Source organism: Panicum hallii, chromosome 3 (genome assembly GCF_002211085.1).
Source record: "Panicum hallii strain FIL2 chromosome 3, PHallii_v3.1, whole genome shotgun sequence".
Taxonomy (NCBI): domain Eukaryota; kingdom Viridiplantae; phylum Streptophyta; class Magnoliopsida; order Poales; family Poaceae; genus Panicum; species Panicum hallii.
Genome location: NC_038044.1, coordinates 1,448,857 through 1,462,861, shown reverse-complemented (window position 1 = coordinate 1,462,861; position 14,005 = coordinate 1,448,857). Strand labels below are relative to the sequence as shown.

The 14,005-nt window shown below is 47.3% G+C and overlaps 3 protein-coding genes and 1 long non-coding RNA gene across 4 annotated transcripts; 1 reads left to right on the top strand and 3 right to left on the bottom strand.

Annotated features, from left to right (window-relative positions):
* On the bottom strand, positions 1–537 carry LOC112884350 (E3 ubiquitin-protein ligase RING1-like). Its single transcript, XM_025949729.1, has one exon. The coding sequence runs from the start codon at positions 535–537 to the stop codon at positions 1–3; it is 537 nt and encodes a 178-aa protein (XP_025805514.1).
* A 789-nt stretch (positions 538–1,326) lies between these two features.
* On the bottom strand, positions 1,327–2,025 carry LOC112884349. Its single transcript, XM_025949728.1, has one exon. The coding sequence runs from the start codon at positions 2,023–2,025 to the stop codon at positions 1,327–1,329; it is 699 nt and encodes a 232-aa protein (XP_025805513.1).
* A 729-nt stretch (positions 2,026–2,754) lies between these two features.
* LOC112888091 lies at positions 2,755–5,381 on the top strand. Its single transcript, XR_003227715.1, has 4 exons — positions 2,755–3,260; positions 3,736–3,861; positions 4,315–4,392; positions 5,222–5,381. It is a non-coding gene; the product is annotated as an uncharacterized LOC112888091 (long non-coding RNA).
* Positions 5,382–8,781: 3,400 nt separating this feature from the next.
* Positions 8,782–9,709, bottom strand: LOC112886681 (phytosulfokines 5-like). The gene is made up of 3 exons (XM_025952647.1): positions 9,422–9,709; positions 9,051–9,305; positions 8,782–9,017 (listed from the first exon to the last, which is right to left on the bottom strand). The coding sequence occupies exons 1-2, from the start codon at positions 9,555–9,557 to the stop codon at positions 9,094–9,096; spliced, it is 348 nt and encodes a 115-aa protein (XP_025808432.1). The 5' UTR covers positions 9,558–9,709; the 3' UTR covers positions 8,782–9,017; positions 9,051–9,093.
* Between the last annotated feature and the right edge of the window lie 4,296 nt (positions 9,710–14,005).

Genomic DNA, 14,005 nt, shown 5'->3' with positions numbered 1-14,005 from the left:
TCAGTGGCCATCCACGCCTGTGGGCAGTTCATGGCGGCAGAGAGAGCACATGTTGCTGCGCCCCAGCGACTTGGTGATGCAGGTCGTGTGGTACTCGTGCCCGTGTGCGCACGGCATCACGCTGACCTCCTCGCCATCCTCAAAGTCCTCGAAGCAGATTGCGCACTCCGACTCGCCGCCGCACCCTTCCGTGGCGTGAAACGTATGCTTCTCTAGGGCGGCCACGGCCGCGGCGGACGCGGGGACCGCACCGAACCCGCCGCCGCCGTTCGCTCCTTCTTGGAGACAGGCAATAATAGTTTCGATGTCGAGCCCCAGCGCCCGTGCCAGGAGATGCAGCATCATCGCCTCATGGACCTGGCGGTGAACGATCTGCTCGACGAGGTCGCGGTCGTCACTCCGTTGGTCGAAGAGCTCCGTCGATTCGTGCAACCGGGGCCGCAGCCAGACCAGGCGGCGGCGTGTGCCGCCACGCCCAAGCTCCTGCCGGTGGCCATGGACAGTGCGTGCTCCATGGCTGCCGAACCGCACAAGCATGGTGGACTGCCGGTGGTTTAGGAGACTAGGATGGACCGTGATGGCGTGATGCGCGGAGGTGGTGGTTTCAATTGATTTTATTTGCGTGCCCTGGTAGAGTCGGTGTCCGAATACACAGGTCCAATCGGACTCGGTTAGCGGCTCAGCGCGCGTAGCAATCCACCATGTTAATCCGAACCCTCAGTTTCCAGGCAGGCCACGTACGCGGGCTGTAGCAGCTGCTCCCGTGTCCCAGTCTAGCTGTTCGCCTGTTACAGCAGCTCTCACACTTGCAGCTGGGCATTACTTGTCAGCTGCCTTTGTTGCTGACCCTTTTGCCAGCCAGGTCAGGGTCTTCTTTTACCGTCTCTAGAGAAGGGAATCCTCTTTGAAACTCCCCTTTGGATTTCTGTGCAATCCCCCATTGCTTACAAGTTGTGAAAAGTGAGCCCAAGTCTCATACTTGCAACCAATCCTTACCTGGAGCCCTACATATATTCCCACCATCAATACAAAAAGCTCGTAGTGGCAATGCAATGGGTTTGGAGGATCTGCCGTCTCTGATATATCATAGTGTAGAGAGGAATAGGGATCACCCACACTTTTATTGATCATCAGGTCACATATTTATACATGTACAATCATCAGATCAGAGGCTGGCAAATTCAGACTAGTCCTCCGGCTATATCTATCCGCGAGCCGAGTCAGGCTGACACAACTAATATAATAAGAATTCCCAAGTGCAGTAGAATAATCTGATCGAGCTCACTGCAGTTATACGGCCTTGTTACATACAAAAACTGCATTGCATCACATATTCCTTGGTGAATAAACACGCAAACGAATTTCTTGATGCCATTCGCAAGACTCCAATCTACGAATCAGCAGCGCGTGGCGGCAGAGAGGGCACATGTTGCTGTAGCGCCCCAACCACTTGGCGATGCAGTTCGTGTGGAACCCGTGCCCGCCCGAGCACGGCATCACGCTAATCTCGTCGCCGTCCTCAAAGTCCTCCAAGCATATGCCGCAGCTCTGACGATCTGCCGAGCCGTCGTCTCCTCCAGCACCGGCAGCGCGAAACGTTTGCTTCCCCAGGCTGGCCACCGCAGTGGCGTCCGCGGGGACTGCGCCGAACCCGCCGTCGCGATACGCTTCTGCTGCTTCGAGCAGGCTACTGATTTGCGCGTCATCGACAACCTCCCGCTGCAAGCTCGCCATGCCCAGAAGCACCAGCCGCTGCGCCATCGGGCACTCGACGATCCGCTCGTCGAGGTCGGAGTCACGGGGGCTAATCTCGTTGAGCAGGCCGGCCACGACGTCACCGGCGATGTGCAACTCGTCGTCATCGTCAGGAAGAAGCCGTGCAGCAGCTGCTAGTTCCTGTTCTTGGAACCAGTGGTGCTGGTATTGGGCCGGGATCAACAAGCAGGTGAGGTTGCCGTCGGTGGCGGCCACGCTGCTCTCGATAGCGGCGGCCAAGGAGCGTTCCATGATCGCGTCGTCGGCCATGGTGGACCGCCGGAGCCTGTGGGGATGATGTCGAAGCCGATGGCTGCTGGTTAATTTTTTTTGGTTTCTTGGAAAACGAGAGAGATCGGCGTTAATCGGAGGGAGGAGGATTAGTGCATTCAATTCGGGGACGTGTTTAATAAGTTGTTTATATAGCTATGCACGTTGGGTTGGCGTGGGTTTGGTTTCTGAATCGGGAAATTCATTTGCTCCGGCTGCTGGTGGCGTGCTTGAGAAGCAGAGCAGCGGTTAAAGCGCAACGGAAGCCATCTTCTAAATACGAATCCTGGGGCCTGTTTAGATTCCAACTTTTATAACTTTTGGAACTTTTTGCTACTGTAGCGCTTTCGTTTGTGTTTGACAAATTTTATCTAATTATGGACTAACTAGGCTTAAAAGATTCGTCTCGTGATGTACAATTAAACTGTGCAATTAGTTATTTTTTTACATATATTTACTGCTCCATGCATGTGTCCCAAAATTGATGTAATGGAGAGAGAATGTAAAAAGTTGGAACTTTGAAGGGATCTAAACAAGGCCCTGAGTCCAAACCAGGCAACCCTAACCCTATTGGGCCACGTCGTCTGCAAACTTCGGCTGTCGGATCTTGGTGAAAACGAGGGCGTAGGCACAGGCCGTCCCTCGGCCCATCCTCTCGGCGCTTCGGGCATCGTCCTCCTCGCAACTTTGCTCCTCCCTGGTGGCCGGCGGCGCGACCGTTCTTCTCCTCGCGCCCCTGTTGAGCCATCGAAATCCAGGCCGTGAGGAATGGCGGCGGCGCTGCTGTGCACATAGCTGGTCGTCGCCTACATCTTTGCGGTCTGCGGAGCTGACGAGGAGAAACAGCAGAGGCACTACAACAGATAGATCTTCTGGTTCCTCCCTCGAGCTCAACAGCCCGCGGCCCACGCTGTAATTCCCCTTCACCCTCACCATGGTTGCTCCTCCACCTCACGACCCTCCTTAGCTCCTCGCACACGTCGCCTTCACCTGCTGGGCTGCTGCCGATTCTCCATCTCGCTCCCACGCTACGGTGGCGCCATGCCAGCTCCCTCCGGCCCTCCCGACCAAGCATCGACCTAAATAGATTTTGATGAGAAAGAACAAACCTTGATCTGTTCTGGGAACGTACAAAGAAAGAGCCTTCAGAAGACGTGACCCAAGCCTTGATCTGATATGGGAGCATAAAAAGGGAGGAGCCTTCAGAAGATGCCAGACACAATAAGCATCTCCAGGTACCTCACAGCTTCTCCCCTAGAACCTAAATCATACATTAGCTAACCTCGTTCACGTATTTATCAACGAATGGTGAAGTAGCGACTACCTCGTTCACGTATTTATCGACAAATGGTGAAGTAGCGACTTAGTTCCTGATGGCACAAACCCAAAATATGAACATAGTAACAATTCATATATTGACTAATACATAAATTAATCATCATTGTGTTATCCAATATGACACTTCAATGTTAAATGTTTCCGTTCCAAACAGTTCAGACTTCCGTTATCCAATCATTGGTTTTTAGCTTCAACTTAAAACGAAAGAAAATACCAACTTCAGGCGAGAAGAGTACTGAAAAAATGTATTTTGACTTACAGGTTCTTTTGCTACAAACCTGTTGCTAGGTGTCATGTTTCAGATTTTAGACACTACACAAATGTTAGCATAATTCCATTATACCATTTGCTTGTTGAAATGGCTTACTGCAGGTTACATTTCCAGATGAATTATGCATCTAGAAAAAATTACCATTATGGGCAATGTGATTTGCTTGGATTGGCTGGAGTTCATTTTCGCTTAAGATTATCGAGGCTTATGAACTCTCAGTTTTGCAGGTATCTATTTGTAGTCACCTCTTTTTCTCTGTTATATAACCTTTTTACTTTCCCAAACACAGACCTCAAACTATTAGTCCTAATTCTACAGTTTGCCAGTTTTCAGAGATCCACCATTATCAGTAAAATAATTTCATCTTTGATGACTGCCACTTCGGAACGAAGTGTTTTTAACAATATTTGTGCTGATATCTTTGGATTCAGTCCATCAAAAATAAATTTTCTGATTACATCCTAAATGATACTCTTTCCAACTTTAACAATGCCACTACATATTGGATTGGTGATACAAGGCATGACCTGTCCTAATTAATGCATCCAGAAACATCTCAATAGGGATTAGTCCAGTATTTTCAATGTAAAATAGGACATGCACTAAATATTTGTGGACTTGCTCTCATCACAGCATGCATCTGATGGGACTCTTTTATTGTTCAATCATTACAACTGCAGCAATTCAAAACAGATACCTTAAGTTTGGCAAATACCCTTCTTTGGAAAACACAAGAGAACACTGCATTGATAATTAAGGTACTTTTTGCTCAGTTTTTTTTTCCTTTCTGCTAAGATTACTGTTTGCCTAGGATGCTATGCATTATACTTTGCTCTGACAGACCCAACTGCTGCATCAGCAGATAGCCAAACTGTAGGAGATTATGTTTGGTCTGTTTTAAATGGGTGTAGCTCGTAAATACAATACTTACATGATAACTGTCTGTTAGTAAGCAAAAAAGAGGTAAGAAATATATGGGTTTCAAAAAACAATCCTCAAAAAAAAATAGTAGGTGCTGTGGACGAAGATTTTGAGTCGTAAAATATTTTGGAAATCTTTTTTTGGAGTAGTGAAGCATATAAATCCAAAATAGTAGATGTTGTGTATGAAGATAAATAATCAAGATTTGGGAAAGCAAAACCTTCTCAAATATATCTACGCATATGACAATTATAATGCCTCTTAGCAGAGCAAGCTTTCTAAGACAATTTGAGATAACAAAACTAACACTACTGTTAAAGCATATAAATTTTTAGATATGCCGTTGCTACTTAAAATTATATTTTAGCTCACCAAACAACCACAATTCCTTACTTAACAAAAAAGTTTCATATATACTAAAGTCAGATTATCATGTCCCTCATTAAATATACGTGCTGGATCACTTGCTTCCCAAATTAACTGGATATGATGCTATTGTGCTTAGTTGCAACCATTTGTTTCAGAGGCAAAAATGCAAATCTCAGTTTTCACATTGCACTGCCTTACCAGAATTATTATTTATACTGAATGTTAGCACCTTCAGTTGAATATCCTTCCTATGCTTTGGAAAATCCTAACACTTCATAGTTTCTTTGTGTAATGCAGGGAACAGAAATTCTGAGCTGCTCGATGACATTAGTGACGGGCTCATTTGGCATGAGTGCAATTTAGATTCCTGTCCCTATATATGTAATGAGCAGTTTCTTATTCAAAATATTTCAAACAGTTGTTAATCGAGAAATTTATATCCATGCTGCTATTCAAAATATTCCAAATCAATTGTTAATCAAAAAGTATATATCCGTGCTGCTTTCAGAGTCATAAATCCATTAGCAAGAGTGTAAACTTCCATATTAGGGACTGATATCTTGTATAGAAATACATAATTATGGCCGCAGCATGTAGCACATCAACTACTACTCTCTACGAATCAAAGATCCATGCAAACTTCATGTACGTATAAAATAAATTCAAATTCCAAGATCTTTCTAGTACTAATCCGAAACGCGACATGACTCATACCTCCACACCTCCTAGTCCGATAAGCGCAGGATTAATTTTTGAAGTGGGCCTCCATACCTCCTACTGGGCTAATATCAATCAGCCAGGAAATACTTGGCTGGTGCCTCTTTAGAAGCAGCGGTTCTATAGATCCGGCCCAAAGATACTAGCGGCTCTAGCGAGTTTAACGGACCTGTGAGTATCAAAGCTTGTTCCGAGTTGCAACTGTTTTTCTTTTTTTTTCTGAGAGCAAAGAGTGATTATATATTAATAAAACAAGGATGTACATTCAGATGCGAGTAGCGCTTACACAAGATCGAAACTACCCCTCCATACGGCACAATGAGTACTTGCAGAGGATCAAAGCTTGTTCCCAGTTGCAAGTTGCAACCACCATTCCAGCAAACCTGGATTCTGCATGCCTGTATGCATAGCAGCAGTGCAGAACAGACTGCACACTGCAAATGTAGATGCTCGCATTGCTTGTACAACTTCCTCGGTGGTTGCAGCAATGGATCAGTCGTCATGCTTACTCTTTGGTGTTTGACTCCGCTAAACTTTAACCATATCACATCAAAAATAATTTTATCATTTAGAAATATTAAATAAAATCTAATTACAAAACTAATTGCAGAACCTTTGATCTAATTCGCGAGACAATTTTAATGAGGTATATTAATCCATAATTAGCGGATGATTACTGTAGCATTATTGTTGCAAATTATTAATTAATTAAGTTTATTAAACTCGTCTCGCGAATTAGTATCCATCCATACAAAAGATTTTGTAAACAGATTTTATTTAATATTTTTAGATGATGAAATGATCTTTGATGTAACGGGGCAAAATTTAGCGCTTTGAAATCAAACACGGTTTCTGTTTCTCACTAGTCACCTGCCACGTTAGGAGCTACCTCACCGGCTGGCACCTACAGATGAGGTGCTGCTAGGTCGGAGCCTGCTGCGTGTGACCTTCCCTTTCTGAACACCGTCACACCTGCCACTTTGCTGGATTACTTCTATTTTATTCTTTTATATATGCCACTACGCTTTCGTTTGGTTACTGTCACGGTCAACACATTGAAAGAGAAGATAAACTGCGTCGTCCTACCTAGCTATTGAAAGAGTAGTACATACGAGTGTTGAAAGCTTGCAAAGCTGAAAGCCTGAACTTCTGAAACCCGGGCTCTGAAGTCTGAACATGTACTGACGGACGATTCATGGATGAAAACCAGACACACTCAATAGCCCCCCACCGTACTACACGCCGACGCCTATTGTACTGCTACATATCACCCACCTACAATCTACCCCATGACTCCGTTACAAATTCCGGCCGTATATGCCATGCATCGTGTACTTTGCGGCAGGGTGTCACTAGCTATGTGCATGTGTGACATCTGGATGTACACATGCCGACCACTGTTTGGCATGGCCATCGTGCATGTTTATCGGTTTATCCTAAACACCCTAGCTACTCTATCCTATCTATGAAGGCCGGCTGACCAAATTAACAGTACTTCTTCCCCTGCGCAGACAGGTATCATCATCTGCATGATCTACAAGCACCCATAGTGTCAGTGTGCAAGATCTATACATCGATCTGTCTGAGCTGACTGTCCGTGTGCACTAAGGCCGGCCGGCCGGGATCGGAAAGTAAGATACTAGTAGCCGGATGATTGTGCGGCCGGGCAAAAAGTGCCCACACCAATAGCAACTTTGCAAGTGGCCGACCCCTTTGCCCGTTCACACTCACGGCCTGCCGGAAAAGAAGCAACTACACCGAAGTGCCCGGCTTGTCTATAGCATATGCAACATCCATCTAGTGCAGTAAGGTGGCATGCATGCTGCTTTAACCAAGAAAACCCCCAACCCTGCGCACTATAGCCTGTGCCGCTGCTCTAAACTAGTACCAGCAGAAACAGCAGTACAGGGGGCTGAACTGATGAGATCACTACTGCATGCAGCACTGAGATGGATCACTCCTCACTGTGTGCTTAGCTTAGCGTGTTGATCAGATAATGGAGTGGGCACTATTGCGGCATTGGCCACTCGACCTGCACAAACCAAACGCATGCATTTCAAGCTAGGATTTCAAGTAAACAAGTGATCGCACTCGCACTACTGCTACTACCCTTTATCAGTAGCAGAGTAGTAGGCTGCTATAGTACTGAAGCAAGAGTGGACCGTCTGGAAATGGAACGTGTACACTCAGCTGGCAACCTTGGTAAGTGCTGGCACATGCATGGTGTTTCACTTTCATATATACTATCACTTTGACTACTAATAGCTGCTAGAGGGCTTTCACAGATACCACTGCGGCATCTTTCTTTGTGAAACAGGAAAAAAAGATGGAGAAGAAAAGCTTCATTAGCTTGATACTATGCTGCAGCTTGCAATCCAGGAGCTAGCTAGTACTCCTTAGCTTGTGTGAAAAGAAATTGTGAATGATTACCATGGCTGGCATGTGGGGACTGATCTGATCTGAGGTCTGAGAAGTAGCATCTTTGCATGTCTCTCTTTGCCGGAGCAGCCCAGAGCCTCTCAGGCATAAGAAAATGATGAGCTGTAGCTGCACGGCGCCATGGCCGATGTTGACTTTTTATGAGCCAGCTAGCGCGCTCCGACCATCATGTGGAATCTCGGGGAGCAGATGCAACCCCATAATCTAGTACTGTAGACTGTGTGCAGCTACTGTAGCTGGATCAACCACGATGTTTGCTTTCTTGGGCTAGTAATAATAAAATGGTTATTTTCTCGGATTAAGAAGAAGGTGAGGGACAGGCAGAGAGGGAGAAACTGTTTACAAGGAGGAGATCATCAGAGAATCTGACAGCGGTCACTGACCCAGAGGCGGACAGGGAGACAGACATTCAGGCGCGCACACCAGAAAACAAATGCAAGTGTGTTGTAGTATACTAGGGTAATTAATTAAGTACCATTTAATTAAGAACAAGAAAATCACGGCCATGAGTTTGTTCAGAACTTGAACTCCATCACACCAAATGACCAAACCAAACCAAACTAGGAGAGCTAGGCGCTACACACCAACATTAGTTAGCTAGAGAACCACTCGCATGGCATGGCACTCTGGCACATATGAACAGCCTCATCATCAGCTTCGTTCACAATCTCATACTGCGGGGATACAAATAAAGCAGAAAGTGGAAGAAAATGGTGGTAACGACCATGCATGTATTAGACATGACCAAGAGAGACGAGACGATGTACAAACGAGGTGATCGATGACAGTCACACACATATATTAATGATTAATCCTACATGGATCCCGGATACTAATCGATCAGTGGCAGAAATTGTAAGTAGGTAGCAGATGGTAGATATACTAGATGATGAGATTCCCAGTGTCAACTTTGCAGCATGTACGACTTTGCCCCCCCCCCCCCCCCCCCCCACACCCACCCACCACACACACACACTCCTAACCCAACCCCAGAAGATGAGGATCGTCCTCGCTCATGGCTTGCCCTTGTGCTGGGTGTAGATGTAGTCGAGGTGCGCGTCGCGGAGCAGCCGCCGCTGCATGCAGTCGTCGTTCCCCTCCTCACACGCCGGCTCCTCCGCTGCTTCCATCACCTCAGCGGCCGAGACCGAGAGCTCATCGCCACTACCGGCGGCGCCTTTCTGAAGCACCGGCTCATCAGCTGCAGCCACCTTGGCCTCATCCTCTGCAAAAAAGTTCAGAGACATTAGACCGAGCAGCTAGCGCCGCTGAGAGAAGGCAGGCAGGACCGGTCAGCAAACAGGTTATGCGCCTGCTGCATGGCGTGAGCGAAGCACGCACCTTGGCGAACTAGCTGAAGAGGAACAGCAGCAGCCGGCAGGGGGCGAGCCGCCGCCGCGCGGTGGAAGAAGCAGATGAGGAGGAGGAGCAGGGCAACAGCGGCTACGGGCGAAGAGAGACCGCTGCAACGCCTCATCTCTGCCGTGCGCGCGTGGCTTGAACAGTTGAAGTGTGCTGCGCTGTCGAAGGGCGAGAGGAGAAGCGCTGTACTGCTACTGCTTGAATAGAGGTGAGGGAGAAACTGCTGGTTGGCTGCTGGTGGGGCTTTGGCCTTTCGTTTTGATACTTGGTACCGGTGGCGAACGAGCCCGCAGCGGCTGTATTTATAATGCGAGCTGCTGAGAGCTGGAAGCGAGGAGAGCCAGGCATGCAACTTGCAGATCGCAACGCGCAAGGGACGCCGAGCACGCACGCACAGGGCAGGTCGCACGCGCACTCGAGTCGGCAACACGTTTGTCTACAACACGTAGACGTTGGGATTTGGCGGGATGTGGTTCCAACCTTCCACCACTTGTTTGCCAATGGCAAACAAACTACTAGGGCCTAATAAATACCTTCCATATCCACTGGATTTTTACAAGAATTTGGAAAGAGACCAACTAACTTCCTTCCTTTAAGTTAGGTTCAGAATAAAGGCTGTGAATTTTAGCAAGGTTGGGTAGCTTGCTATATTTCCCAATTGCCTAAAACATTATTCATCATCAACATTACCAGTTGTACACAGGATGCAAGTGGGTACCCAATAGTATTTTTTGGGTCAGCTAATTATTTACGATGGCATGCCACTCTAGTTCATTTCTCCTCATAAATTATATACACAGAATGTTATTCTGGTTCATTTTATCAACTTTTTGGATCGACCCACATGGGTTATTAGTGTGTGAGTATGGTTGTGGTGGGTAATCTACTAATCTGGATACGCATGGAACTGAGGAGTACTACTGCTGTACACCTTCAAACGCAAAGAATATCCTTTGCTTTTAACTTTTGTAGCAACTCAGATAAAAGAGATCGGAGGATAAAACAGTCGGCAAAAATGGCGAAAGACGAAGGGAGGACACACTAGGAGGTCAATGTTTGCTGATGGTGCCTTTCTCTGATTCTAGAAGAGAACGAAACTCTTCATCAACCACTAGACATTCCAAAAACGCTTACGTAAACACCCCCAGCTGCCGTGTAATCGTAGATGGATGCAGAGCACATTTGAGGCGGAGTTGTTCAGAAAGAGAAGCCGCTTGGAAAAGCAGGAAACTCCGGAGCTATTCCAAACGTTGAGGCACTGACTCAAGCTGCATAGGCGCCCTCTCTCTTTTCCAGTTTCCTTTGCTTCTTTTCCACCGGGAGACCCGGATGTTTTTTGCAAGAGCAAGTTGGACCGCGTCGGCCCTGCTTTTTTATGTCAATCGAACCCATGCAAAAAAAAAATTTAAAATAAAAAAACTCTCGCTTATAGTATGAATTTTAGGTATCCAGAGACACGTAGAGATCGCAAAATAGCAGAAACTGGAAATGCGTTTCCTGTTTTAGTTTGCTGTCACATCGTTCGTTCGAATTTCCAAGAGAGCTAGGCGCCGAGGATCGGAGCAGATTCAGAACTGCAAGCGCTGCTGCTGAGCTGAATCCGTTTCAGTGTTCACATCGTGCTCGGCTAGTGCATGCATGTTGCATGGGCCCCATGCACCATTGACCAGGATGTCCTTGCGGCCTTTGGGCCCACCGGGCCCCACCCCCACATGCATAGCACACCCACGTATAGCCAGCAAAGTCATTTAATTTGGCGCTGTCCACTCAGCTGGGCCTGGGCACTAGTAGCAGCCATGCTGCTGTGTCCTGATGCTGCTGCTGCTTCTGCGCTCTACTACCTCCCCCGACTCGTTCCTGGCCCGGCGCCACTATCTCGCTCGTTCCAGTCTCCTCTCCTGCGTGCTCACTGCTCTGCGCCATCGATCGATCGGCGGTGCCCACTCCATGCTACTAGCTTGGAAGGATGAGAGACCAGCTCGCAGCAGAGAGGAATGGATCGGAGTTGCGTGCATGACTAGTGCATCATCAGCATTCGCATGTGCTGTTGTGTGCCTTCCGTTCATGTCGTGCTCGTCGCTGCCGTCGACTCGTCGTCCCTGATCGAGATACGATATCCCGCCTGGGACGTCAGTGCCCTCGCCTGCTGCTGCAGCTGCTTGGTCAGCTGGTGGTCTCACTGCAGTACGTGCTGGCGCGGCGCCTGATCGACGGACGGTGCGCTCGCTTGCCCGGCCGCGGCCGGCCGGTCTTTTCGCTCACCGTCGTCGCTTCGTCTTTTCGGTCCGCTGCTCATACGAGTCAACGGCTAGCTAGCTCGATCCGGGCTCTGTAGCTTTCAGCTCAGCTCGGTCCACAGGCGCTGCTAGCTGGCCTGAAGCCTTTTCCATGCGCACACGAGCGGAGCATGAGCTGGCCTGTAGCCGGGCAGATCGATCGAGCTATCGCGTGTGCGACGGTCAACCGGAGGAGGCGGCGGCGCCCCGGACGGCGAGATCTCATCTCGTCATTGTCGGTGATATGCCCCAGAGCCCATCATCGTAATACGGTTTAAAGGTCCAAGAGGATATTCATCCAACAGGAATTAGGGTTGCTAATGGGCCTATGAGATAGAAACCCATTAGTACGCTCTATATATACGAGGGAGGGGCTAAGGGGGCGCGACAAGCCTGTGAGCCGCGCCACTTCCCTAGCCGTCACCCCCTTCTCTCGGCCGCCGCCCTTGCCGTGTGTACGGTGCTAGCACACCGACGCCCGGCGTTTCATCCCTGTACGTGTGGACTCCGTGGAGGCGCTGCTGCGACTGCTGCGCTGATCGGCTGCTGGGATCAAGGACGAGGAGCTCGGTTCGTGGGACGTGATCGACTACTTCCTCTACACCGACGCGCGACTTCTTCCGCTGCGCTGCGCGTCTAGTGATAACGATCTATGATCTTCTACTCGCAAGTATCTTAGGTATTTGCGGTAGTGATGCTAGTGTAGCCTACCCGTTCACCTACAGTGGTATCAGGGCCATCTTGCGTAGTTTTTGGTCTGGATCATTAGCATATAGGTGATATGTTGTTGTATTAGATTGGATCTATTACTTTTGCACGGTTTGATTAGATCAATTGGTCATAAGGGGTTAAAACTGGAGTGAGTTGATTGCGCGGCATGTGACAAAAAGATTAGTTCGTGTTCTTTCTCTGTTATGCATACGACATGTCCCTACCGGCTGGAATCACCATCAGGGACTAACTGTATGCATAGTCAGCAGATTGATCCAACAGATCGAGGTCATGTGTAGATGCAGTCTTCTCAAGTGCAAAGTTTGCACGGTCAATGTGATTGACCTAGTGAAAATTGAGGCATTATGAATGGCTCGGATTTGAGGTGATGCGATCACTCTGATGACTGTTGCTTTCTCGCTATAGCGGCTTCCTAAGCGCTTCTTTGGTAGAACACGTCGTACGCCTAACTTGTTTTTGCAGGGTGTGATGTAAATGGTATGGCCTCAATGTCATGTGATGATGTATGTGATGATTCGTGCGGCCTGTGTGTCGCAAGTTAACACAACCGGGTTGAGGTTGCACTATTATTGTATAACGACCTGCGTGTTGACTTGTGATGTTTGAATTCTCATGTAATTATTTCACTAGCTATTAGATGTAGCAGCTTAATATCTTTTCATGGAGGCTTCAATCATGATGGCGATCATGATCATCACAAGACAGGACGGATGGCAATGGAGGTCACCTTGGAGCCATGGCGATGGAGCCCATTGTGATGCAAGAGGCCATACTATTCACAATATAATATGATTATATGCCTGTGATGTTTATTTCCTGTCATACTATTCTTTCATGCTTTTACATATGGTGGATGTTTTAATCATGATAGAATAGCTTCCCTTAGAAAAGGTTGAGTTTTTTATGCCTTTTACCAATAGCTGCACCTATAAATTTTTTATCGTTGTGTGGTAAGTTTACCAAAGTAGAGTACCCTCAACTATCACTTTTGTATAGGGTGGATGTCAGACATTCACAAGCATAGTATTAGTTTACTCAACAAAGCTATCAAAATAGTTTTGGGCTTTAAGGCATAGGGTTGGGGCCGGGGCATTGGATGCCACCCAGCAAACAAGAGTCGCATAGAGATGTGATTAGTAATTTGTTGCTTACCTGTATCACTACTTTTCTAGCAGTGATGCTAAAGCTCACTAGAATTTTAGTGATTATGGATCTTGAACCACTATATGTCATTAGAGGGAAGGTGACTTTGATATAGTAGGTTGTCTTTTATTAAATCAGTTAATGAAAGTCATTACATAAACTTAGTGCTGAAATCTTGCTTTACTTTAATGTCGTAGATCATGTCTGCCAGTAACAATTCCGCTTTCAATTTGCGTTTTGTTCTTGAGAAAGAAAAGTTGAATGGAACAAACTTTATTGATTGGTACCGCAACCTGAGAATTGTTCTCAGGCAAGAGAAAAGGGAGTATGTTCTTGAGCAGCCATATCCTGATGATCTCCCTGACAATGCAACTGCTGCTGATCGCAGAGCTTATGAGAAGCACTGCAATGA

Bases quoted from the DNA above. Each gene is read 5' to 3' on its own strand.
- LOC112884350 (XM_025949729.1), bottom strand. From the start codon at position 537: ATGCTTGTGCGGTTCGGCAGCCATGGAGCACGCACTGTCCATGGCCAC.
- LOC112886681 (XM_025952647.1), bottom strand. From the start codon at position 9,557: ATGAGGCGTTGCAGCGGTCTCTCTTCGCCCGTAGCCGCTGTTGCCCTG. The intron at 9,306-9,421 runs GTGCGTGCTTCG...ACTTTTTTGCAG, and splicing joins TCTTCAGCTAGTTCGCCAAG to AGGATGAGGCCAAGGTGGCT.
- LOC112884349 (XM_025949728.1), bottom strand. From the start codon at position 2,025: ATGGCCGACGACGCGATCATGGAACGCTCCTTGGCCGCCGCTATCGAG.